At 42.8% G+C, this 26,437-nt stretch overlaps 1 protein-coding gene across 4 annotated transcripts; it reads left to right on the top strand.

Moving 5' to 3' along the window:
• Nucleotides 1-477: 477 nt before the first annotated feature.
• Nucleotides 478-25,821, top strand: dennd4a (DENN/MADD domain containing 4A). Of its 4 annotated transcripts, none has more exons than XM_061822233.1 (30): nucleotides 478-697; nucleotides 5,804-6,135; nucleotides 6,874-7,120; nucleotides 7,201-7,270; nucleotides 7,375-7,544; nucleotides 9,061-9,299; nucleotides 9,385-9,451; nucleotides 9,554-9,612; nucleotides 9,707-9,851; nucleotides 10,017-10,192; nucleotides 10,457-10,557; nucleotides 11,431-11,649; nucleotides 11,946-12,091; nucleotides 12,367-12,384; nucleotides 14,127-14,260; nucleotides 14,747-14,879; nucleotides 14,971-15,177; nucleotides 15,298-15,426; nucleotides 15,507-15,651; nucleotides 17,095-17,217; nucleotides 17,700-17,804; nucleotides 19,066-19,829; nucleotides 19,913-20,129; nucleotides 20,781-20,872; nucleotides 20,965-21,140; nucleotides 21,227-21,557; nucleotides 21,647-21,764; nucleotides 21,953-22,115; nucleotides 22,206-22,270; nucleotides 24,136-25,821. In XM_061822233.1, the coding sequence occupies exons 2-30, from the start codon at nucleotides 5,825-5,827 to the stop codon at nucleotides 24,270-24,272; spliced, it is 5,007 nt and encodes a 1,668-aa protein (XP_061678217.1). In that variant the 5' UTR covers nucleotides 478-697; nucleotides 5,804-5,824; the 3' UTR covers nucleotides 24,273-25,821. The 4 variants fall into 4 exon arrangements, with proteins under 4 accessions (XP_061678217.1, XP_061678219.1, XP_061678216.1 ...); XM_061822235.1 differs by having other exon boundaries at nucleotides 5,735-6,135; nucleotides 19,138-19,829; XM_061822232.1 differs by having other exon boundaries at nucleotides 5,735-6,135.
• Nucleotides 25,822-26,437: the final 616 nt, after the last annotated feature.

The following is a 26,437-nucleotide window of genomic DNA, read 5'->3' as shown; positions in this document are numbered from 1 at the left end:
TGTTGGGATTTTTTAGAATTTGAAAAATAACTGAAGATTTAGGTGTATTCTGGTATTTCTGAAGTCTATTACTTTTGAATGGGGAACAGGAAGTTTTTGTTGAATATCTCATTCACTTTCATTGGTTTTTGTGTGGGGGGAAAAGTGGGAAGCGTATTTTTTTTTTTTTTTTTTGTAATGTGGAAAGATTTCAACATTTTTTCCCACCTTTTGAAGTTGTTTAAATCATTTCAGAGATGTAAAATGAAAAGCGCATCCAAAAATGCCGGGTAGGATAATTTATAAAAAAAAAAAAAAAAAAAGAACTAGATCAGCGTAGAATAACGTGTGAATATGAGCGCTCGCCTCTTTTCTATTGGTTTGCGGTTCTTGTACGCAGCATCTGCGCTTTCATCACATTCGGGCGCGCTTCCACTTCCTGGTTGCCGCAACGTCACGCGTGACGTCAGTGAGGGTTGTAATCAGTCACGTGTTACGCTTAGGTCCTGTTAAAGCAGCGCTGCTCAGGAATACGAACGCCGAGACGAGGCGTTCATCAACCGACTGTGAATTTTTTTTTTCAGAATTTTTACGATTACGTTTGGACATTCGGAGGAGGGAATAAAAGAAAAAGAGAGAGAGAGAGAGCATCATTTGGCGTCGCCATAAATCACGCTGGAGGATTTCTAGTCACGTTATCGCCCGCTCATCTCGAGATGTGAGTACAGTACAAACATGCGTACTTTTAAATGAAACAAACACGACGGGGCTCTGTTTTTACGCCGATATTTGTGATATTTTCATTTTTTAGCCTTTGTTGTATGGAGGGGGGAGGGTGCTGTGGCGTATTGTGTTTGTGCAACGAATCTCGGTTTGACGGCAACGTAAGCAAAGATGCTCATAAACGCGAACGTGCGGTGTGTTGCTGGCTTCTTTACTATTGTGCACGCGTCAATATGACGCCGTGTCGTCGTTCTCTTTTGTACCGAGCAACATTTGGTCCTGATGTGGGTCTACGGTAGGGCCGGTTTCATCTCATCCGCTGTCGAGATGCTGCTGCCTAAGATGGACTCCGACGTGTGGGAACCTCTGTGTAGTGTTGTGTTTGCCTCTGCTTTACAGTTGAGGTCCGAATCCAAGACATTTAATCTGTAATTCCTATTGAAGCACTGTTTGTTTGGGTTTTTTTTCCTCCAGGATTGTGGTCATGAGAATGTGAATCATCACATAACAAATGGAATTCATATAGATGCTGCTGGTGATGATGGTTGTGTTGGTGGTTTAAGAGAGAACAGATGCTGAGTGAAATGTGTTGTTTTCCTCCTCCTCGTCCTCCTCCTCCCTTGCCGCCAACAGGCCCTTTAATCCGAAACAGTCCTCTCAACAACACTGGGAGGCTGGAAGTGAAATGCTTTCACATTCTTATAATGCCATGACAAGAGAATAGTCGTTCAAAGATGTGTTTTTACTTACTCAATCTCATTGAACATATTTGTCTGTGGTTTTTTTGGGGTTTTTTTGGGTGGGGTGGGGGAGATTCCAAATAGTCCAAGGGGACATTGAAGTCGTGGTTCTTTTTGGAGGAGATAAAAATGGCATCTTTCTCTCCTTTTGGTGCCATTTAGGATTTTAAGTGTCTTTTCTTGGTGCTTCTAAAAAGAAATAATGAACTTTCTTACTTTTTGTGCTATGTTATGTGCTATGATGGATGGATTCATCAGCAGTAGAAATTCCCTGAAACACTCCAGTAGTCTCCACAAAACAAAGCTCAAAACGCATGTCAAATAACTAATATTGAAGGCATGAACATAATGTGTTAAAGTACTAAATTAACACTATGGGAAATAATCATTTCCATCTGTGGATTTTCAAAAGTACTTTCACAAGTCCACTATGGGGTTGCAGTTAGGCTGGAGCTTATCCCGACTGACTTTGGCCGAGAGGGACAAAAATCGCACTCCACCTTGGAGTGATTGCCAGGGGTACATCTTAAGATTAACAACTATTATTACTCACATTGAGCATTGTTACGCCCTGAACTGGTCGCCACCCAATCGCAGGGCACAAAATATATATAAACAAACAACCATTCACACCTATGGGCAATTTAGAGCCTTCAATTGACCTACTGTGCATGTTTTGGGGTTAAGGGAGGAAACCATTGGGCACGGGAAGAGTATGCAAATGCAACACAGGCAGGGCCAGGATTTGAACGCCAGTTTTCAGAATGCTCAGAAATCATCCATCCATCCATTTTCTTTGCCACTTATCCTCACAAGGGTCGCGGGGAGTGCTGGAGCCTATCCCAGCTGTCGACTGGCAGGAGGCGGGGTACATCCTGAACTGGTTGCCAGCCAATCGCAGGGCACATGGAGACAAACAGCCACACTCACAATCACACCTAGGGGCAATTTAGAGTGTTCAATTAAATGTTGCATGTTTTTGGGATGTGGGAGGAAACCGGAGTGCCCGTAAAAAACCCACGCAGGCACGGGGAGAACATGCAAACTCCACACAGGCAGGGCCGGAATTGAACCCGGGACCTCAGAACTGTGAGGCCAACACTTTACCAGCTGAGCTGACACTGAGAAATCATTTACAATAATGAATTTGGATGACAAAGAAGATGAAAAGAACCCCTACCTGGATTGTATCCTTTTGAAAATGGTATAATGATCAATTATTCGATAATTATGTAGCAAAATAAGTCATTGGCTTGCACTTTTCCTGCTTTCTCCAACGCTCAGATTTTAGAAATACTCAACTAACTTGAGTCCTCAGCTCGTACCAGCATCACAAAATGATGTTATTGCAATGGTGACTCAAATGCTGAATCAAGCAAATTCATCAATCAAAAGTTACCAAACAATTTTGTATGACTTTTTCGAAGGAGAGTTTATAAATGGAGGCCACAGAGTTAGCACATCATGCACCCGTCATTAGTGTCATACCTTCATTGAACGTTATGAGTTTTGGTTCCCTTTGCGAGTAGAATTGAACTTTTGGGAACAGGATGTCTCAAGTGGTATTACCAACTATAACCCTGCGACGTGACTCAGACAATAACGGATGCGATTCGGGAAGTTGACTTGTTCAAGGAAATCCGCTCCGGGGCAAAGAAAATTGCTGAATGAAAAATAAGTTGTTTGTTCCGGGCCATGCACGCACGTGGCACGAAAACCTACTTTGCTTAGTTCTACAAAACAGAGAATAAATCCAAATATAAATAATGTTCTCATTAAAAAATATATGCTCATTCCCTTGGATGCTTTCATTCCATAAGAATAAAACATTTGTGTTAAATACAGTAATTAGCTGGCTTTATTTTGGATTATGCTCCCATCAGATTGTGTTAGGGTTTGTTTTTCATAGTCGTAGTAGGCAGCCATAGAGCACATGTAATAGCTGCCATGCCTGTTGGAACTGGATCTATGCTATAATCTTCATATTATGTAATTTCTATGATTATTTGTGGCTCAAATGGGCTTTAGGAAGGGGTGCTTGATTTAATGCATGAAATGTTTAAGAAAAGTAGTGTTTGAAGTCAAGTGGACTCCTCCGACATCAACGGCGGCGACACTCAAACGCCATCTGTCCGAGGCATGCCGTTGATTCTGTGAGCCGTTAAGAAGCTGCAGCCTCCTCACTTGATTTATTTTTGCCTACCTTCCTCACACATCTTCCCGAGGCTGTCATTCTCATCATCACCTGCTTCTAAATCAGTCTCTCGTCGTCTTCTATTTAATCCCGCTTAGTTATCGCACTGCAAGTGGTTAACACCTTCTGCCTCGCATATAAGAGGTTCTGGGTCTGAGTCTCTGCTTCGGCCTTTCTGTTTAGAGTTTGCACGTTCTCTCCCTTCTCCCGGTTTTCTCCATCGTACTCCGATTTTCTCCAGCATTCTAGAAACATTCATGTTAGGTTCGATTAGGATTCCAAATCGCCTTTACAGTGCGAGTGCTTGTTCGTCTTTACCCTGCGATTGGCTGGCGACTAATCCGGGGTGGACCCAGCCTCTCAGTCAATGTCAACCGGGATAAGCTCCAGGTCAACCATGACCCTTACGAGGACAAGAACCACACATACAAAACTGACGGAAGGAGCGTTACCACATGATTGGAACCAGTCATGACTGCGATATTTATTTTCATAACAATTGAAAAGCATAGATGTCTTTACTTTCTGAAGCCGCACAAAAACAGAAAATTGCAAACATAAAAAGAGTGCCAAGGCACTGTGATTCTTTCTTGCTGGGTCATGTTGGTTACTGCTGAGGCTCAAATGCTGTGAGAGCAAATCAAGCACCTGTAATAACAGTATTATAACATTACAATGCCAGATGGTTCGCATCGCTGTTTCTGAGGCATATATACAGTGTCTGTGTTGAATCGTACATAGTTTTCCAACCTTTATTTAGCCAACGCAAGTATCGCTGGGATCTCGGCGAAACCTCCTACGTTAATTACAGTATACAAATTACTCACCAATCTAAAGTGTTTCAAATGTCTTGACAACGCAGTGTGAAATGACTAAGCAACTTTTTTTTCCCCTGAACTCATAATGGTTCAGACGATGCGAGGATTCCGCCAGACGCAAACCACTAGAAAAATCACACGACTCACTGCCAAACAAAAATGGCGCAAATAGTATAACCATATATGCTGAAATAATAACAATCTCAGCTCAATTTACTCGTGAAATTACTGGGTGTGAGATCTGGGCCTGTTTCGCTGAACGAAAAATGATTATTTTTATATGACTGGGAGCAGGTGGATACTCTTGTGCATTGTACCTTTTGCCATCAAGTAGAAGAGCAGTTTATTGATCCGCCTGTCACTCTATGTCTGGTCTAGATAGACAAGCAAATATCCATTATGTGGTAAATAAGCAATTTTCAGACCAATTAAGTGGAATTGGATTGTTTCCCGTCGCAACCTGACGATGTCTTGCGGTGGTTGGGAATCATTAAATTACCTGCAGTAGGTAGCCACGTAGTTGTTAGTTAAGAAAAGGATTGATTGCATGTTGATTATTATCATCTGGAGGGAAATGAGGCAAAATGATATCTACGACTTTGCTGCACCCTGAAGAGGCTGTGTTTATTCAGCGGCAGCTAATTTTGGTGCGAACAACGTCAGAGGCGCAAAAGTTGAACAACGGCCACGCTTGATTAGCATTAAAATGCAAATAAAGGATGGCTTGACACTCACACCACGTTGGGTGATATCAGTTCATCAGTCCACCAGCGAGTGTGATGAGCGTGCCGAGAGATATAAAACAGGCACTTAGCGCTGCAGGCTGCCAGAGCGCCACGCTTTGTGATAACGCAACGGGCTCCCTTTCTTTCACACAACATGCTTGGTGTGTCCAAATGTTCCCTCCTTAAAAGCCCCCCTCAAAATAGTGTACCATCTTATCTCCTTCAAGTTATGTTGCCTTTCCTTGTCCGATTTGTATTCTCTACAAAAGCACATGTTTTGCATTACATAATCAGTCACGGAACAGAATAAGGTCACCAGTTTCACGGTCTCCCATTTTTCTGGGTGAAATATGGAGATTTTTGCAGGGAAGAGTGTAAGTGTTTCCAGATGCTCCCATTAAAGTCCTGTTTTTCCCCAAGTAAGGTATGAATTTGTTATATTGGTTTTACATTCCTCATACACCCACAGCGGCCATATTTAATGCAGCCAGTGAACTTTTACATTATGCTCCGCAATGCACTAAAATGTGATTTCACTTTCCTCTTGCTTTTCAGCTGCACCCAGCCAAGTGATTAAAATTCATAGAGGCTCTCTTCCTTCCCTCCCTCTTCTCTGGATTCCAGCCCTCACTTTGGGAATGGGAAATGATGGAGGATAAAGCGCCCCGTGTCGCCGACTACTTTGTGGTTGCAGGCCTCACTGACTCGTCCAAGCTTTTGGAGGAGGACCTGCACTTTGATGATACCACTCCAAAATCTGTCAACCCCAAAGCGCCCATCACAGATGTAGCCGTGGTGATCCGCTCGCTGGGCGAAGAGGTGCCCCCCGGCTTCACCTGTGTCGAAAGCACCCCGTCGGGCCTGTCCGCGGAGCTCAATGGAGCCAGCCTCAGGGGGCCGCAGATTTTCCTGTGCTTCAAGCGAGGCGGAGATAAGCCTCCGCTGACAGATCTTGGGTAAGCACTAATCCTCAGTCGCTGACCCTTTAGCTACCTGCGTCACTAATCACTCCTCTGCCTTGGGTCACATTAATCTGCTCTTAAACATGTGAAACACACCCAATGGGCAAATGTTTATAGACATCTTGATATTGCACCTACAGCAAGTGAAATGGAAGAAAAGATGGAATCCTATTCATACACTTTATTCTTTAATGGTCTTGGCTCTGAGTACACTCTACCCCGGCCCCGGCGAAATCTGCTTTCATACTGCATTCCTGGTATATTGGCACACTAGCGTTGTAACAATAGAGCCGGGATTCATTCGCCTGTCCCGCTCAGACACAACTAGCACAAGTGGGATGGCTGTCTCCACAAAGTGTGCGCTCAGAGAGCCATTGCGACTTGCGCTGTTACGATAATTACCTGTGTGGCAATATCTGTGCAACAGCAACAAATGCTTTCAACACAACGGAGCAGGGAAACCAGTCTTCTTCCTCTTGTAATGCCAGCCAGTTCCGTGGTTTACTTCAAACCCCCATCCAGTTTTTTTTCTACCTAACACACAGGACAGCCAGCTAATAAAAACTAAACTGACTTGGATTGTCAGTGTCTCAGGGGTTATCGGTAGAAGGAGAATTCCTGTTAGCCGAACCCATGATTTAAGAAGTTTGTCATGAGGCTTTGTCAGTCGTGTTAAAACTGTGAAGGATCACACATACAAGTATAATGAAGGCTCTCCATTTTTGTTTTCAGGGTTTTGTATGAGTGGAAAGAAAAGCTGAAGCCTGGATGCCACATCGTCCAGACCACACCCTCAGGTCGCCCCGCCAACATCAGCAGCTCGTCGTCTCAGCGCATCTACATCACCTACCGCCGCGCTCCTAAAAGCCAGCCCCACACGTCGCTGGCTGTCACTGACGTTTGCATCATCGTGCCCGGCAAGGGGGAGACGCCTCCTCACACCTTCTGCAAGGTGGACAAGAACCTCAACAGCAGCATGGTGGGCAAAGAAGTCTTGGATGTTGTTGATGCAAAGTCAAAATATTCAATGACCTCTGAGTGTCCTTTGTCACCTTCTAGTGGGGGTCGTCTGTCTACTTGTGTTATAAGAAATCTCTGGCAAAAGCAAACACTATTGCATGCAAAGCAGGTACAGTGGCACCATCTTTCTATGAAAATATGAAATGTTACCAAGTTTGATTGACAAGAAAATACACAAAATGTTGCAAATGTTATTGTATGTATTTGTTACAGGTTTGCTTTGCCGCTACCCTGAAGAGGACTATGAGTCCTTTCCATTGCCCGAGTCTGTGCCTATGTTCTGTCTGCCCATGGGGGCAACAATTGAGTGCTGGCCTGCGCACACCAAACATGCACTTCCCGTTTTTTCCACATTTGTCTTGACGGGAGCTTCAGGAGAAAAGGTTTAGTGCATCAATTATTTTCTGCTATGACTCACGTGAATTGTACCCCAAAGAGAACCTGATAAAAAAAAAAAATGACTTTTTAATTGCTTGTATTTAAATAGTTGGGTCACTAGCCTGTCTCGCCATCCATCAAGTGTGAAAAGAAACAACCAAGTAACTTTTTTTTTTTTTTTAATCTGGCAATTTCTGAAAATGTGTCTGCGATTGCACCTCATTGTTAGGTAGCAGTGGGGCTAATTTAAATAATAACCACACCCACTCCGAAATCTTCCATCCATGAATTGGTAAAACATGCATTATTAATTGGACACTTTAAATTGCCCCAAGTTGGGATTGTGAGTGCGACTGTTTCTTTCAATGTGCCCTGCTATTGGCTGGCAACCACTTCAGAAACAAACATATACCCTGCCTTCTGCCCGTTGACAGCTGGGATAGGCTCCAGCAGTCCCACAACCCTTGTGAGGATAAGTAGCCAAGAAAATGGATGGATGGATGGATGGATGGATGGATAAGCAGAGCTGCATTGAGTTTTGTTGGCGGGACAAATTAATTTTAGCTGACAGCATTAGCACTTCATTATCACAATTTTATGGCTCAGTAAAGTTGTTGATGCGGTGGCAACGTTATGTTTTGGAAATGTGTAAATTGCATGCGCCACGTGTACACCGATTTAAAGTGTAAGGGATTAGGTGCTGACTCCACGAGAGAAACAGTTCCAGTTTGCACTCTCTTTTTTAGATTCAGGGGTTTGCGCAACATGCAGTCCAGATAGTTCCCAAGCTCTAGCCCAAGTCATCGTGACAAAGAAATCTGTACTTGCCCTTTACAGTATATGGGGCAGCGTGAGAAGCGAGCTCAAAACAGCACTTTCAGCAAGACAAAAATAAGGCGTGTCCAGAGATATAGTTCTTGCTGGCGGGTATATTTTAATGTGACAGACATGTTGTTGAGACACCTGGGAACGGTTTTAATATTGTGAGAAACTGCCTCCTTTAATCACACATTCAATGCTGTAATATCCTACAGGGAGTAGTTCGTTCATGAACTGTAGGCGAATTTCCAAGAATAACTAACACACTATCCTGACAATGTCTCAGTTCTGACTGGATTCCAAATGGTCCAAAGGGCTGTGTTTGGAATACTAAACGATTGTTTTGACTTTGAGAGCAATGCAGCATAAAGGAATATTTGCAGCACGTCTTGTGAATAATGGATAGCTCATTGCTGAACGCCTCAGTGCTCACTCCTTGTCTTGTCCAACCATCCTGCACGCTGCAGGGTCCCCAGGTACCTCCCATGCCTCAGATCATTTCTAATTTATTTGTGAGGAACAACAAAGGAGCTGGTGTCATAGTAGTTGTTTGAAGTTTATTCTTTAAAAGTCTCTTGTTGAGCTGTTTTGACATACTTGCGAATAAAAGTATGTTACTGCTAGCATTACTTTTGTGCCTTTTTGAAGTTCCCAGGAAGGGCTGTAACGCAATGACTGAAATGTTGCCGTGTTGGTGTGTAGGTGTACGGAGCAGCAATCCAGTTCTATGAGCCTTACTCGGAGGAGAACCTGACTGAACGTCAGCTCTCACAGCTCGGCCTGCTCAGCTCTGATCTCGGACCCGGCGGTACCAGGAATGTTTACAGCAACAAGAGCATCTGTCTCCTATCCCACTGGCCCTTCTTCCAGTCCTTCAGGAGCTTCCTCACCTTCCTCTACCGATACTCCATTTCTGGACCACACGCGCTGCCCATTGAAAAGTTAGCCAGGCTATTGCTTACATATTTATTTATTGTGAGATGGAAATTGGTCGTCCGTTTTAATGCTGGGTCTTTGTTTGTCTAGGCACATCGCTCACTTCATGCAAAATGTGCCATTCCCCTCCACCCAGAGGCCACGTATCCTCGTGCAGGTAAGAATGAGCGAATGTTAGAATTGAAATGATTTGAAGTTGAACTTCCATCTTCCATATGTGTCCTGTTCATTCACTCTTAACGCGCTGTGCTTTCTAAAGCTCTCGCCACATGACAGCCTGATCCTCAGCCAGCCCGTGTCCTCTCCACTGCCTCTCAGGTAAGACAAATAATAATAAGTCCATGATAACATATCCTATGTGCACTTCCCTGATTTCATTGGTGTGTTTTTTTTTTTTCTTTTTTCTCTAAAGCGGTGGAAGCCTCTCCACGTTACTTCTGAATCTGGGCCCAAAAAATGCTGCCACCCTGTTGGTTTTGGCTGTCACAGAGCACAAGATCCTGGTTCACTCCCTTCGGCCTGCCGTACTAACCAGTGTCACAGAGGCACTCGTGTCTGTAAGCCTTTTGGTCCTTTCTCCTTCCACGCTGTTGATTTCTGTTAAAACTCCTGCCATGGCTAAATCTTGGGACTCATTCAGTATATTTTAATGGAAATTATTTTACATGTAAGCACAGTTCTGAATTTGACGGACGTTGATGAAACTACCTTCTTCCTTTCAGATGATATTCCCTTTCCATTGGCCATGCCCGTACATTCCTCTGTGCCCGCTGACCCTGGCGGGTGTACTCAGTGCCCCGTGTCCTTTTATTGTGGGTGTGGATTCCCGATATTTTGACCTGTACGTGCCCCCTACTGACATCAGTTGTGTCGATTTGGATACCAACACCATTTCCCAGTGAGTGAATCTAATCTTTCTGAAATAACTTTTTCTAGTTTTCGTGATTGAAGTTCCACTCCAAGGTTGCCAGCGAAAGCTTTTCCTTATGTAACTGAAGTTGGAATGTGAAATATCCTGGTACTAAATCACGTTTATGGATTGCTGATCTTCAAAGGTTGTCTTTTCGAGCGATTAAATTGTCATTCGTGATAAGAGAGCGTCTGCCTCCCTTTTGGCGATCGCTCCTCCCTGTGTAATGGCACGCATGCTGTCTCCTTGCAGGAAAGAAGACAAAAAGGCTTTAACGTGGAAAATATTGCCCGGGAGAGCCTGCAAACATCTTTTGAATTCCCTGAATAAGCTCCATCAGCAGCTCACGGAGGGTGAGTTCAGGCCGAGATCTGGTTTGATCAATAATTTAGTTGCTGAGTCAGTGAATTTTACAGGAAGTTACTAAATACTTGAACTGTAATCCAATGCACTGTGTAATTTAAGTGGCTCCCCTGGGGATACTTTAAGGCGTTCACTCCTGTCGTTGCTGCCCAATTGATCACATTCAGTAATTCCCAAACGTAATCATGTTTTACTTAACTTTCCACACGTCACACGGCTCTTTTGCAACGTCTATCACAGTTTGGCTGTGAAAAAGGAGAAGTACTTTCCACCTACACTTCCTTGATTGCGTGGCCCTCATGACATTAGAACACAAAACTTGAAGGTTGAATATAATATTTGCACACTTCTGGTAACCAATGAATTTTGCCAAGATATAGCTGATAATGATTGTGGTCAACTAGAAAAAGAGGATTAAGTGAAATAGTACTGTGGGGAAAGTACAGACTTGAGCAGTTTTGTCAGAAGTGGATGACATTTCTTCGTTAAAAGATTCTCTGGTTTTCACTCTTCTAATATACTTCCGCAATTGACAGTCTGCTTGCCAATCTAGGATTATGTAGCCCGCTATTGTATTTGTGAAGTTATTGTCTCTAAATTAAATTTGAAAGACAATGTTGGCCGCTTGACTTTAAAGTATTTCCCAAGTGCAGGCCCTTTTCCAAACACTTTTTTTTCTTCAGATCTGTGAATGAAAACATCTGGCGTGTCACGTTACATAAATGGTGGCATTAAGAACTTGATCTCATCTCTTTAAGTGCACATGTCAAACTAGGATAGTTCTATAATATTCCTTTTTAAAAAGACTAAAGTCTTATTATCCCGTAATAACAATGTAACAAAGTTTACTGTTGTGTTGTCAGGTGGTTACGTAAGCCACGAAGATGTTCAAATGGAACACGCGGTAATTGACAGCGAGCTCAACGGTGGGAAGAGTCTCCAAACTCTGGAGCTCGAGATCCAGGAAGCCTTCCTGCGCTTTATGGCGGCCATCCTCCGAGGTTATCGCTCGTACTTGCAGCCCATAACCCAGGCGCCCTCTGAGAAGACCACTGATGTCAGCTCCCTTTTTGACATTCAAGGTTGGCTTCAAAATGTTTCTCTGATCAAGTGTTTTACATTTCATTTGGCTTCAGTGAATGTACTAAATGTCAGGAAGGCTGAGAAAATTCAATAATAAATTGCTTTACTTCAGTATGAGAGCTCTTATGCAAGCAGAGCAGCAGAGGACTTGTTTCAACACCAGTTCTGATAAATGAAATATCAACATAGCGGCTTTCTGATAGAGGATCTGGTTGAATAAATCTCATCATGCCATGCATGTCCTTACATAATATTAATATCTTTGTGCCGGACGGGGGGGTTGCTTTGTTTTTAGGTTTCTTGAAAAGCAGAGACCGCTCCCATCAGAGGTTCTACTCGCTCATGACCAAGACTCAAATGTTCAGCCGCTTCATTGAGGAATGCTCCTTTGTCAGTGACAAAGATGCAAGTCTGGCTTTCTTCGACGAGTGCGCTGATAAGGTGACGGTTGCAGCTGATCTTAATCTCAGAAATGATAATCATGGGAAGGAATAAACAGCCTTCTATTATTGAAGGTGCCTTTTTTTTGTTGAAACTAAGTCCATGTTCTAAGGAGTTCTAATCAGCCAAAATCTGAACTGGAGCACACCCATTTGCTGATGTTGTTTTCTTTGCTGGATCTTCTTACTCGGCTTTCGGTACTTTTTGTTGTGTAATATGTTGTTCTTTTTTCCCCCTTTCTCTACTCCGTTGTCATTGTCGTGACTGCCTGGCAGCTCTCCACGGTTGCCAAGGTAAACACAACACAGTTTTTGTTGGTGTTGTCAAAACATATCCGAGTCGGAGCTATAACGCACTAATAGCATCATGTGTGGTCTCCTCTGTTGCCCTTAAAGTGGTTTGTTTGTGTGTGTGTACGTGTGTGTGTGTGTGTGTGTGTGGGTGTGGGGGGCGTGTTTGCGAACACAAGACAGGTTTGTGCATTAGCTCCTTGTTTGTGTCAGCAATCTGCATTATTGATCACATGCCATTAGAGCGCTTGAGCTGATATCAAGACACTGAGATTTATGATTGTCACTAAAATCCTTCTCGGGTCAGTTTCAAAGGATGATGCAGAAGAATGCTTTCATTTTTAAGTGGTGTCTGAACAATGACTACGGTAATTCCTGACTCACAGAGCGCACCTGGTTACAAGCCTCACCGAGTACATTTGGAAAGGAAATACCATTTGGTACATACATAGGCCGTAGCTGTGTAAAAGCCGCAAGTGCCCACATTGAAACCCACATTGGAACACGAGATATTTACAAAGAAAGGTGGTACATAGAAGGAGTTTAACACTAGCATTAATGCTAACAGGGCCAGTTAGAATAAAACTTACCGGTAAATATCACTGAGACACGCCAGTAACACAGCAACAACACACGGTAGCGCAGCGCTAACGGGGCCGGTAAAAGTCACTTCCTCGGCACAGATATTCCGCCGGTCTCATTCTTACCTTTTCCGCTCGAGTGCCCCCTTCCGGCCGTTAGAAAAAAATGCACAAATTAGCCGCATCACCGCATAAACCGCAGGGTTGAAAGCCTGTGGATAAAGTTGTGACTTGTAGGCCAGGAATTTACAGTACTGTGAAAGTTACAATAAAAGTTGCCGAATCGTGATCAGCAAATATATCTTTAACTTTAAATTGTGTTCATTATGCAAATATATCTATAGTAAATGTTATTTAACTTTGATCACGGTGAGTGAATGTTGAAATAATCTCAATATATATACATTAATGGACTACTGATATGCAAAAAAAAAATGTTTTAATACATTATGTTGTTTGTATGAGTATCTGTCTTCGAGTTGACACAGCTATCTTGAGATTTTGAAACACAAACAAAACATCCTCCTTTCTCGGCAGGGGAAAAAATGGTTGAGCTTGCAATTTTTTTGCAATCCGGAAGTCACACACTTTTGTCCTGCGCAGGACACTCGATGAACTGTCACTGTGGTTAGTATTGAGAAGTGGAAGCATTCATTCATTCATCATCAACTGCGTCTTGCTGAGGTTGACGACGCATGTGCGGTTGTGAAAGACCTCCCGGGTGTAAGAGGAAGGGCAACGAGCGGAAGAAACTAAAGAGCAGAATCGAAACAACGCTGGGCGGGTCGAAGAAAGTCGCCATTCTGAATCATCCACTCGACCGAGTGGAAAAAAGCCTTTAACACAGTACCACCCAGGAGCTATTCAGCTGCCATAATATTGGTGTTCTGGTGAAGCCCAAGATGAGGATCAGCTGCTGAGTCACTCAAATAAACTGAAAGGCTGCAATTTCTGCACACCCATAAAGCTTTTAGTGTCATTTGACTCCACTACACACAAAAGGAAAATTGCAGGTACAAAAGCACTGGGGAGTTCTAATAATGTTGAGGGTCCAATCTATTTCCTGTATATCAGAGTCACACAAGAACTCTAGCAGCACAGATGCCAGAAGATGTGTTTCTTCACATTTCTTTTTTTTTTTTTTTATTTTTCTGTACAAAACAGATGGACGGCGAGAAGCCAGATGACGCGAGACTGATCGAACTGGACGAATCCCATCGCAGTGAGCACACTGTTTACATCAACCCTCCAGAGCTGCCTCTGCTACCAGAAGGAGAAGAGCATCCCCTGTGCTACAGGTACTGTTGTTCATCCTATCAAAAATATATGCCCTATAGTATATTATTGTGGTTGGAGCATATGGACTTACACACTGGCTTAAGACATCCTAAAAGCAATAGCGGACCTCATACTGTAAACCCTGACGTTGAAGACATGTATGTTCATCTTTGTGGAATGGGAATTTCAATTTATACAGTTTTTGTATTAGATCGTTATTGTTGTATGAATTTACCACATGTAATTTATGTTGATCCAAGTGTATTTTACATGTATCCATCTCCTACATTTGAAGGTGTCTTCCAGAAAATGTGTGCGCTTCGCACTTGTGGGAGTGCGCTTAGCAAAAATTACATCTATTGTACCGCGGTACTTCTTTTGTCATCATTTTAATTCGTACAGCCTTGCATGAGGGACTCAGTCCCCAAGCCTTTTGTTTTTGAACGGCAAATTACAGTACTTGATGCGTCTGATGGTGTCTGATGGCGTTTATTGTATTTCTCCAGCTACTCCAGGTTTCCAGTGCTAAATTCTGAACTTCTAGAACCACTTGAGGGACCAAATGCTCCAACAGCAGGCACAGCTTCACACCACTGCAGCCCAGCCAGCCCGACAGCCATCTTTCGACGCTCCAAGCAGGTCATTTACTGTTGCAACAAAACATTGATAGTTACAAAAATGGAATTAAATGCGAATTTGCCACTATATATATATTTTTTTTCAATTTCAGGAGATCAAATCTGCTCAAAGGATGGCGCGAACCTATTCGTCTATGCCTCAGATGTGGTCCAAGTGTCTTTTGCGTCATTGCTACGGCCTCTGGTTCATCTGCCTACCTGGTTTTGTGGATTCGTGTCGCTCTAAAGTGCGGGCATTGCGCACGGCTTACGATGTGCTGAGGAAAATGCAAGACAAGAAACTGCAGGCTCCCGATGAGGTAGAATCACCCACACTACTCTCCAGTGTATACAGTGTGTTATTTAGGTTTTTTTTTTCAAGGCGTGGTTTTAGTTTCTATTCCATTAAAAAGCCATTTTATTTCTTTATTTTGCCCAAGGTGTGTTATCGTGTATTGCTGCAACTGTGTGGTCAGTATAGCCAGCCAGTCCTGGCAGTGAAGGTTCTTTTTGAGATGAAGAAGGCTGGAATTCAACCCAACGCCATCACCTATGGCTACTACAACAAGGTGCGCGCGTGCTGTTAAGAGCTGAATCGATCACACCTTCCAAAGTTTAGTTTCGAGCGTACATGTTGCTTTTCCTGCAGGCGGTGTTGGAGAGCACGTGGCCGTCCACCACCAGGGGTGGCTTCTTTTTGTGGGGGAAGCTGAGAAATGTGGTCTTGGGTGTCAGCCAATTCAAGCAAGCTGGGAAGAAACAAACACTACCACACAGAGAAATTCAACTTTCAGGTAGGATTTAGCTTGAAGTTGGAACACTGACGTGTCTTTGTACATTTTCAAGTGGTTGCCGATATGTTCAGCAAAGACCGAGTTTTTGGGGGTTGCTTTCTATCTTACAAACTCATTGACAGAGATGAACTGTATTCCTTTTGTTGTTTAATGTGGTTGTATGTTTCAGTTGTGTTGAACTGCACTTGCAATGCTTCCAATATTTTGGATGCTTTACTAATCTATATGAGAGGGGCAAATTGTATAAACACGTCTTTGTTATGGTCAATCAGTTAGAAGCACTATTCTGTTCAGTGATGATTAACTACGTTATGAACTTCTTTAGTTAGTCGATGAGATTTACCAGGCACAAAGTTTTTTAATGAAAAAAAAAAAAACGTTTTTATTTCCCATTCTGCAATCTCGTTTATTGTGGCTAAATACCAGTAATCTATGTATTAAGACCCCTACTCAGTTGAAGGCAGCTTTGATAAATGATCCAATCTTGTATAAAGTGTCTGCCCTCCTCGTCTTTACGAATTGGGGATAAAAAAAAAAGAGCTCACTAATCACATTGAAGCAATGTGGGCTTCTGATTTTATGGCTATTTTTTATAAAAAATTTATGTTGTTTCCAGCAAACAAATCAATCTTAACAGTCCACTGAGACATTTTTATCCTCACACATTGTGTGAGACCCTGTGATAATACGCCATAGATCACTCTCTGGTTCTTATTTGTACAAAGTTGTAAATCTTTTGTGAAATAACAATCACCCCTCCCTCCATGGGTCCTATAACGTTGGATTTTTCAGAAAGTGTTGGTGATTTATCACGGGGCGTGTTTCAATGAAAGTTCATTACAGATGTATTGTTAAACCACCAATTCACGTGATTAGGATGACGACATCATTCGGACCACTTGTCTCTATTGGAGCTGAATGCAAATTATTGAAAAAAAACATGAAGTCTGATAATGAATTAATAATAATAAACGAGAAAATAGGACAAGCTGGCTTCAGGTTTCTTTTTTTTATATGGCCTAATGGGTACTCGTTTTGGTTAGTTAATGTAACCTCAAGTGAAATAATCTAATAATAATAATAACCAATGTTGTGACAACATTTAACCACGGATCCAAGTATTGTGTGCCTTTTGATTAGAAGAGCTCCTTTTCCGAATGACACAAAAGCAAAATTCAAAAATTTCACCATGCCATTTGTGGTGTACAGACACCTATCTTATCTTTTGTTGAACATGTTCTCCAGACTGGACCAATGACGTGTTCCAACAGGATCAAATGAATCTTTGTAAAAGTCGAAGGCATGCCTGGGTAAACAACTGGCATTTCCCCTGAATAATTAAAATAGATTTATAGCATTTTGCAGAAGAGCTCTCCGTTTGTTGTGGATGAAGCAATCAGCACTCCGTGACTCCTCACTTGTTGACTTGTTATCCTCTCCTAGACGGCAGTGATCTTGACACAGTCAGTCACGGCAGCTTGGACAGCGCTAATGACTCGGCCGAGCGCACCTCCATCGATACCGACTTCAATAAAATGGATTCCAGTGATGATGGATTTAGTACAGGTAGGCGAGACCCACTTTGTTTTCTGACTGTTTAACCTTTATTTTTTGTGTACTTCTCATTGCAGATTGTTGGTTTATTCTGCTGAGGGACCACTATTAATTTTTTAAGAATGCGCTGCAGGTGAAAAGACAAAGTCTATCTGCAGGCGAAAGCTCTTCAAACAAATACATTCACATATGCCGTAAAGAAAGGCAAATAAACATTCATTTACTTCCTCTGCAAGAAATCATAGTGGTTAACAAATGAACCAGTCTGAAGTACAGCACTATTTCATTTATTTATCACTGAAGAAACAACACACTAGAATCAGCGCAACCCTCCGGTCCCGATTCTCCCTTGCAGCTCTTTTTCTGTATTTGAGTATTCCCTGCTGCTTGCTTGAAAAACAAATGAAAACACTTAAGTCGCTAAGGAGGAGAATAGATACGGCAGATGCAAAACCACATGTCATAAACAAGTACGAATATCAAATTCATTTCAGGTGGCCAGTCAGACCAAAGCTACGATTCCTTGTCTAAGGAGGAGATGTGCTGCAGAGAGGGGGAAAACATTCCTCTGGGTGAGGACAAGGGAACCAAGCTGCACAGTGAGTTATGGAAGAATTGCTTTTTTTTTTTTTTTTTTTTTTTTTTTTTCAAATCTCACACTCGCTGACCATTAAAGCTGAATAAATCAGCCAAAATTGCATGCGAAACAAATGTTCCAGTGTGGGAGTCTTCTTTATTGAAAGCCAAACTGTTGCTGGATGAATGTGTTATGTAAGCAGATCATTGTTTGTGATTAGATTTGTCTCGCATCACTGCTCCAAATAACATTAGCGGTCAGCTCCGCTCCGGCGTTAGTGATAAATGTGCTTTGTCATGCCAAGTTTCATGCTTTCACACTGACATGCTTATAACACGACCCTTTTATTCTTCCACTCGTTTTTAAACGTGATATATACATTGCAATGTTCTGGTGATTAATTGAAGAACACTATGGTTCATTAGTGCTAAATTCCTCACTTCACTCATCGGTTTTGATACTAGTAGCCAAAGTGATTCATAATACTGTAAACGCATTAACTGGATCACTTTTTTTTTAGCCATTCTTTTAATGCAATACTCTTGCATCAGGTATAACAAATGTTCAGCTGTTTTATTTTTTTTAATTCGAGAACTGTGAAGCCCAGACATATCAATCATATCAAAACATTTTTTTAATGTATTGCGTTTGGGGTTTGAAAGTGAAAACAGGGGTTGACCGTCATCAACTTATCATACAGTTCATCATATTAAGCTGTCACTAGTATCACTGTCACAATCCAATCTTTTTAGGATCAATATTCCTATTGATATTTTCTCAGATAATGGAACAATATACAATTTTACTCTTCTAACGTGTATTATGGGATGACTGCAATGCTTAATCTGGATATGTTGGGACTGAGTGTTGATATAAATGTTATCTAGAGAAATTGAGACCGCAAAATATAATTCCAGTTCCTTAGCGATTACCATTTTAGGTGGGGAAAAAAAAACACAAACCACCATTCAGCTCATTCTTGCTTATCACGTTGTTTGTACATAATACATCTAAGAGTGTCTTAAAAACCACTTCCATTTTTTTTTATTTGGCAAGCTATTATTGGCCCAACACTTCCGTCCGTCTTCAATAAACGTCCGTGTGAAACATGAGTTCTGATGACACCAACCTTATTTATTTTTGTATTTGTTTGGGGAGAGGCTCCCAGTGGAGGTTCCAGGCGAGAATTGTTTGTTTGTGTCAACCCATTTTTAAGGTTGACTTAGCTGAGTTATTGTATCTTTTTCCTCAGCCCAAGTTAATAACTTGTGGTTTTGTTACAGCCAATGCTGACAACCTGGATTCCAGTCCGTCATTCAGTGACACCATGCTGTGTGGACGTTTGACCCAAACAGAGCGGCCAAAGACTCTGGACTTGTCGGCCGGCTGTGGAGGTCCGAAGCTCACCGTCTCTCAGCTCAACTACAACAAGCAGCAGCACCTTGCTGGTGACAAACTGAGCGGGTTGGAAGAGGAGACAGAACCTCACCTGGAACAGAACCTGACCAAAAGGAGTGTGAGCTGCAGCAGTGGGACAGTGGGTCGATCTGATATTGAGGCAGGGTTTGATCCGCTGTCAATCATGACCACGGCGGAAGAACGCTGCCAAGGTGGCGAAACCACGCCCACTGCCCGTCGTGAGCTGGCCGAGGAGATCGAGACGTACATGAAACACAGCAGCAGCCCGCTGAGGAGCTGCAAGCTCAACGCAGATGTTCAGAACCAATCAAGCCCCTCCTCGCAGGTCACCCGACCCCACACGCTGCTCCGCTCCAACACCCAACTCCCGTTACCTGCCAAATCAAGACAGCGGCTCAAGACGTCGCCATCTCTCCCTCTCGGTGTTTGTAACAAAGGCAGGGACAGGCCTTCTTCGTTGGTGTTACCCTCATCCCCCACTGCATCCACCTCTTCCTTCTCCATGGATTCTCTCTTCACACCCAGCCTGGACAGCTTCAAGAGCAGCGTTCTCTTAGCGGGGAAGGGTGTCGCTGAGAAGGCCAGCCGCCTCTACTCCCGCCTGTCCTCTCAAACCTCATTAACACAGGTCAGCGGGGCCGCCATGCTTATCACTCCTAAGTTTCACTGATAAACCACCCTAACCACGCGTTTCTTTCACCACGCCGGCAGGACTCAAATTGTGATCGAATCAGCGTGTCCTCGCTCACCTCGGGCGATGCCGACTGCTCCTCGCTCCTGGATATTGACTCCTGTCTGGACGCAGACGGGTTCATTTCCCCGCAGCACGGCGGCATAGCCCGACTCAGGAGGAGCCCCGTCGCGGGCCACAGCCACCTGAGCAGTCCCAGCTCCCCTGACAGGGTCTTCCGGCACAATTCATTCTCTGGTTTGTTTCACTTTCTTCAAGCAGTCTGTATGATTGATCCCCTCAGTTTTGTGTTAAAGTGACCCTGCTAGTGTTTTTGTCGGAAATTAGGCCAGCAAATATGAGTAAGCATTGTGTGCTGCTCTAAGTAACACACACGCATATACACTGTATACACATTAGGATCACATGCTTACATTTAATGGATACTTTCAGAGGTGTATTCATTTAACATTTATTTGTGTCATTTGACTTCAAAATGTTGTAGAATCGTCATCTTAGTGTAATATAGCACAGTTCTCTCCTTCATTAATTAGCATACTTTAATCAATTCAATGCATACCTCCAGGCATTGTCAATTATATTGCGCATAACAATAATTGCGCCTGCGGCTCAGTTAGCAGATAGGATTGGCTCCATCTGACTCTGTGGAAGTGTCCTTGGGCAAGACACTGAACCCTGTTTTTTCCCCATTGGCCCCTGCAGCGCCTTGTGAATGGGTGAATGCCAAGCTTTGTAAAGCACTGCTCTGGAGATAAAGCGCTAGAAATTGCAGTCTATTTACCAACTATGAAGGCATTTGTCAACATTTTCACTTTTGGACTGTGTAATCCATGTTTGTTGTATAAGCTTTGTTAGGCTCCATCTAACTTGTGTATATACTATTTCCAGGTGGTTTGACAGTTCCTTCTCGAAATCCTCACACTCCAGATTCCTCCCCTGACGTAAACCGCTTCAGGCCTTCTCCGGCTTATACCATAGAGGTGAATTCATTCATTCACTGATATTGATATCACTAATAATATTGCATCTTGCCAAATGGTTTCACGCCCGGTCCGTTTGCATTCGGATGCAGGTGATGATGTCAAGCTGCTCACTTTGCAAGACGTGTGACTCTCTGGTGTACGACGAGGAGATCATGGCCGGCTGGACTGCCAACGACTCCAACCTCAACAGCACATGTCCCTTCTGCGGCTCGGCCTTCCTGCCATTCCTCAACGTGGAGCTCAAAGATGTGAGGCCTCCCAGCAGGCAAGTTCTTTAATTCAAACAAGCACACGCACAAATTCCTTTATCCCCGTGGCCTCTTTAATCTGATCCACTGTGTCTACTCTCAGATCTCCCCAGGAGTCTATTCCTGTTAGCAAGGAGGACACATCTGCGTCACGCAACCCCGAAGCCCAAATGTCTCAAGCAGATTACACTACCCCAAGGAATGGCGAGATGTCTGCGCCGGTGACAGTGCCGTACCTGAGCCCTCTGGTTCTTTGGAAGGAACTGGAGAGCCTGCTGGTGAACGAAGGTGACCAGGCCATCTATTCCCCTGGGGTTGTGGACCAGCACCCAATTGTCTTCTGGAACCTTGTGTGGTTCTTTAGAAGGCTGGAGCTTCCGAGCCACCTGCCAGGTCTTATCCTGGCGTCCCAACACTGTTGCCGTGGTGATCAGGTCACTATTTGCTATCACTATTTTAAAAAAAATGTATCGTCATAATCATTCCAGCATGCTGTACTGAGTACTTTTCATCACACCTGCAGACGCTTTCTGCCGTTTCCTCTGAGGACAGCAAGCAAGTGCTGGTGAGGATTATGTGGGACAACCTCAAGTTGCACCAAGACAAAGTCCACCCGTGTTACGTCCTCTGGAACACACATTGTAAGTTATGAAGCCAATCTGTTTTCATTTACCGTATTTCAAAAGATGCAATTAGTCTGAGATTCCGTGGGCGATGCTTGCAAGTAAAGTAATAGCACAGTTGTACATAATTTAATTTGGACTCCGTTGATGCAGCGTTACTAAACGAGACTTTAATTAGGATAAATTTGATCTGGGTTTTGTTCCAGGTGCCAACTTTCTGGTTCGCTCAGGCCTGTGCGAGGAGGGCCAGCTCTTCACTGTGGAGCTCCTTCAGAGTTTGGTGAGGAGCATCAAGAAGAGTGACATCTATCAGCCCATGAGCCAAATCATCCAGCTGCTGGGGCCGGAGCTGGGTTTTAAAAGACAAAGGTGAGCACTGGCAGATTCATTTTAGAACCATATGGAGAAAGACTGCGCCACTGGAAAGTATCAAGTATTATTTTTGCGTGTCCCTTACAGGAGCTTATACAGGGATCTATTATTCCTCACTCTGGTGTCTTTGGGGAAGAACAACATCAATATCAGTGAGTTTGAAACTGCAATTTCTTTCTCTCTCCTTTCCAAAGTCCTCTCCACTCAATTTTTATCTAACAGCGTACGTGTTTGTTAATACAACTTTATGGCATACTGATACAGTGAAGAAAATAAGTATTTGAACACCCTGCTATATTGTAAGTTCTCCCTCTTGGAATTGGTGGAGGGCTCTGAAATTTTCATCGTAAGTGCATGTCCACTGTGAGAGAGAGAATCTAAAAAGAAACATCCAGAAATCACAACGTATATGATTTTTTTTTAATGATTTATTTGTGTGATACAGCTGCAAATTGTTATTTGAACACCTGAGAAAACCAATGTTAATATTTGGTACAGTAGCCTTGGTTTGCAATTACAGAGGTCAAACGTTTCCTGTAGTTGTTCACCAGGTTTGCACACACTGCAGGAGGGATTTTGGCCCACTCCTCCACACAGATCTTCTCTAGATCCGACAGGTTTCTGGGCTGCCGCTGAGATACACGGAGTTCCAGCTACCTCCAAAGATTTTCTATTGGGTTTAGGTCTGGAGAACCTTAATGTGGTTCTTACGGAGCCACCCCTTGGTTTTCCTGGCTTTGTGCTTCGGGTCATTGTCATGTTGAAAGACCCAGCCACGACCCATCTTCAATATTCTGACTGAGGGAAAGAGGTTGTACCCCAAAATCTCACAATTGCCCGCGGTCATCCTCTCCTTAATACAGTGCAGTCGTCCTGTCCCATGTGCAGAAAACACCCCCAAAGCATGATGCTACCACCCCCATGCTTCACAGTAGGGATGGTGTTCTTGGGATGGAACTCATCATTCGTCTTCTTCCAAACACAGTTCGTGGAATTATGGCCAAAAAGTGCCATTTTGGTCTCATCTGACCACAAAACCTTCTCCCATGACTCCTCTGAATCATTCAAATGGTCATTGGCAAACTTAAGCATGGTAACCTTCCGCGCCATACGTGATTTCATACCATGATGGAAACGGTGGTCTCAGGTCATTGACCAAGTCCTGTCGTGTAGTCCTGGGCTGATTCATCAGCTTTCAAAGGATCATTGAGACCCTACAAGGTGATATCTTGAACGGGGCTCCACTCCAATTGAGATTGGCCATCATGTTTAGTTTTTCCATTTTCTAATAATTGCCCCAACAAGTGGACCTTTTTTCACCGAACTGCTTGGCAATTTCTCCGTAGTCCTTTCAACCCGTGTGGAGTTGTAATATTTTTCTCTGGTGTCCTTGGACAGCTCTTTGGTCTTGGCCATGTTACAAGTTTGAGTCTTCCTGATTGTATGGTGTGGGCGGGTGTCTTTATGCAGCTAGCGACCTCACAGAGGTGCATCTGATTAAGGATAATACACGGAGTGGAGGTGGACTTTTAAAGACGGACTAACAGGTCTTTGAGGGTCAGAATTCTGGCTGATAGACAGGTGTTCAAATACTTATTTGCAGCTGTATCACACAAATAAATCGTTTAAAAATCATACATTGTGATTTCTGGATTTTTATTTTTAGATTATCTCTGTCACAGTGGAGATGCACCTACGATGAAAATTTCAGACCCCTCCATGATTTCTAAGTGGGAGAACTTGCAATATAGCAGAGTGTTCAAATACTTATTTTCTTCACTGTACATTCCTGAGAATTAAATCATTTAAACACTTTGTGACATCATGACACATAAGACACGTTTTTTTTTTTTTTAAATCAAGTATATGTCTGGTGTTTCTGTCGCATTGCTGTAAATTAACTTCCGTCAAGTTGTTCTTCTTTAGACCACAAACCATTTGAAACTGAATCAACTGGACTAACGTTGGGAGCGATGGATTCCGTCCCCATTTTAGCTCACTCTTCGTGTCATTGCAGGTGCATTTGACCGTGAGTACAAGCTGGCCTACGATCGCCTCACCCCCAGTCAGGTCAAACTGACGCACAACTGCGACCGCCCACCTGGAGCTGGGGTCATGGAGTGCAGGAAGACTTTTGGGGAGCCTAGTCTGTGAACAAGATGTCTCACACACACTCACTCACACACAGATGCAGGTACTGCTTTGCTTGTGTGAGTGCGTGTGTGTGGCTGTGCACGTGCGTGTTTGGACATTAGACTCAGGACCAGCTCACCTGAGCTCTTCTTAAGCACAATGGGAATATGACTCTTCTGTAAAAGCAACTGCCATGATGACATCTCTTCACTGTTCAGCGCTGGGACGTGCGGAGCAGTGAGTCTTGAGGAAATTCCTCTATTTTGACTATATATACTTGTTTGTACAGTCATTATAGACTTTTTTTATGACTGTGTTTTACTAGTATGTCAAGGAACATATATGTACTGTATTCTCACATTGACTCTGAGGTCCTGGTGGCCTGTGTTGAGACTGTTGTTAAGTGTCAAGACCAAACTGCTTTCAGACAAGTCGTATTTTTTTTAAGCACTTTGACAAGCTCTGCGTTGGCCCACCAGCCAAAGATTTGATGGTTTTCGACTGGGCACTAAAGAAAATGTCGTGTTTTTACACTTAACACATACAGCTTTACCAAAAGCAAATACATTCCTCCTCCTCCTCACCGTCTACACACTTTATACCTTAAGACACTAAACTACAATGTGATGGTGGTAATTTAAAAAAAAATAATAATTTCTAAATAAAAGGGAGCACTAAATTCATTTATATGCACAATGTTGATTTGTGAATATTTTTTTCCTATAATGTACCAAAACAACCCACAAGGGAAATTATAATATGATTTATTTACAATTTTTAAAGCAATACATTTTTTAAAGTGTGATTTATTGTGTAAGGTTGTGTTGTGTGGGACCACAAAGGATACATTCCCTTAGTACAGTACAATCAAAGTATGTGATAACTGGAAAAAAAATGAATATTTCAGTTGAATTAATTACCGGTACATCTTTTTTTGTTGTTGTTGTTGATATTGTCACAATAAATAGAGGCGAAAAAAATGTACCAGAAATTGATGTATTTTATAGATTTCATTTCATAATAAAACTGAACTGTTTCATTTCAAAAGTGATGTAATGATATTTTGAAGATTTTCCTGTGCAAGGTTTTAGGTTTGAAACAACAGCTGTGGCCTGCCCCGACACCCCATCACTAACTTGAGTCATGGTGACAAACTTTTTTTTGTACCGTGACGCCCTTTTGCTCACACTGATCCTCTGTCCCTGCTTTGAATCAGTCCTTTTTTTGTGTCCGTTAGCCTTCTACGGTCACAATAAAACTCACCACTCGATGTCTAAATCTTGTGTCGAGGCTACTGTATGTTTGTTATTCACCATTTGTAAGACGGACACTAATTTATATAAAACTACGTACAAAAAAGTGAGTCTATCATTTGTGTATATTTCTCAACAAAAACACATTGGAAATATCATATTCTTTGTTAAAATAGCTGCTTTCCATGAAATTTTAAACTGTGACAGCAAAATGGTCTACAATTTTAAAACGGTTAATTTTTTTTGCAAGGGGCAGTTAGAAACATAAATTAGGATTACCTCACACACAACTAAAAACACACACAAACCGGTATACACAATAGTATATACTATATACAGTAATTCCCGCCCTACAGAGTTCACTTGGTTATAAGCCTCAGTACACAGAAAGAGTTTAACGCTAGCGAGGCTTATAACCTGGTGCGCTAATGCTAGCGCCGTGCTAACGCCAGCACCGCATAAACCGCAGGGTTGAAAGCGTGTGAAAAAAGTCTTGTAGGCCAGAAATTACGCTAGTTATATACTGTATACACAGACGCGTGACTCCTCAAATGGTAACAGTACTACTTGGGTGAGGTTTTTTTTGCTGGGAGATGTTAGTGAGGCCTTCCTGTTTTATTGAAATCCTCTCACGCATCATACTGAAATGCTCTCATATAATATCCAGACTACTACTACTACTACTATTATGCAAATGTTCTCGTGCAGGACACTAAAATACACGTCTCAGTTGTGGGACTGAGCACTTGAGTCATGTAGGGCCAATCCTGAATAGTTGAGTGTGAGAACATTTTAGTGGTGTGCCTGACAGGTAATACTGAATGACAATATGTCTCCGATGGCCTCTCGTGGGGGGCCCATTGCAGGTTGAAAACTGGAATCCTTCCAGTTTTACTGAAACACCTGTTATAACTGAAATCCTCTTATTGAAAA

This window comes from Syngnathoides biaculeatus, chromosome 6 (assembly GCF_019802595.1).
Source record: "Syngnathoides biaculeatus isolate LvHL_M chromosome 6, ASM1980259v1, whole genome shotgun sequence".
Lineage (NCBI taxonomy): Eukaryota > Metazoa > Chordata > Actinopteri > Syngnathiformes > Syngnathidae > Syngnathoides > Syngnathoides biaculeatus.
This window is presented reverse-complemented; position numbering and strand designations above follow the sequence as displayed.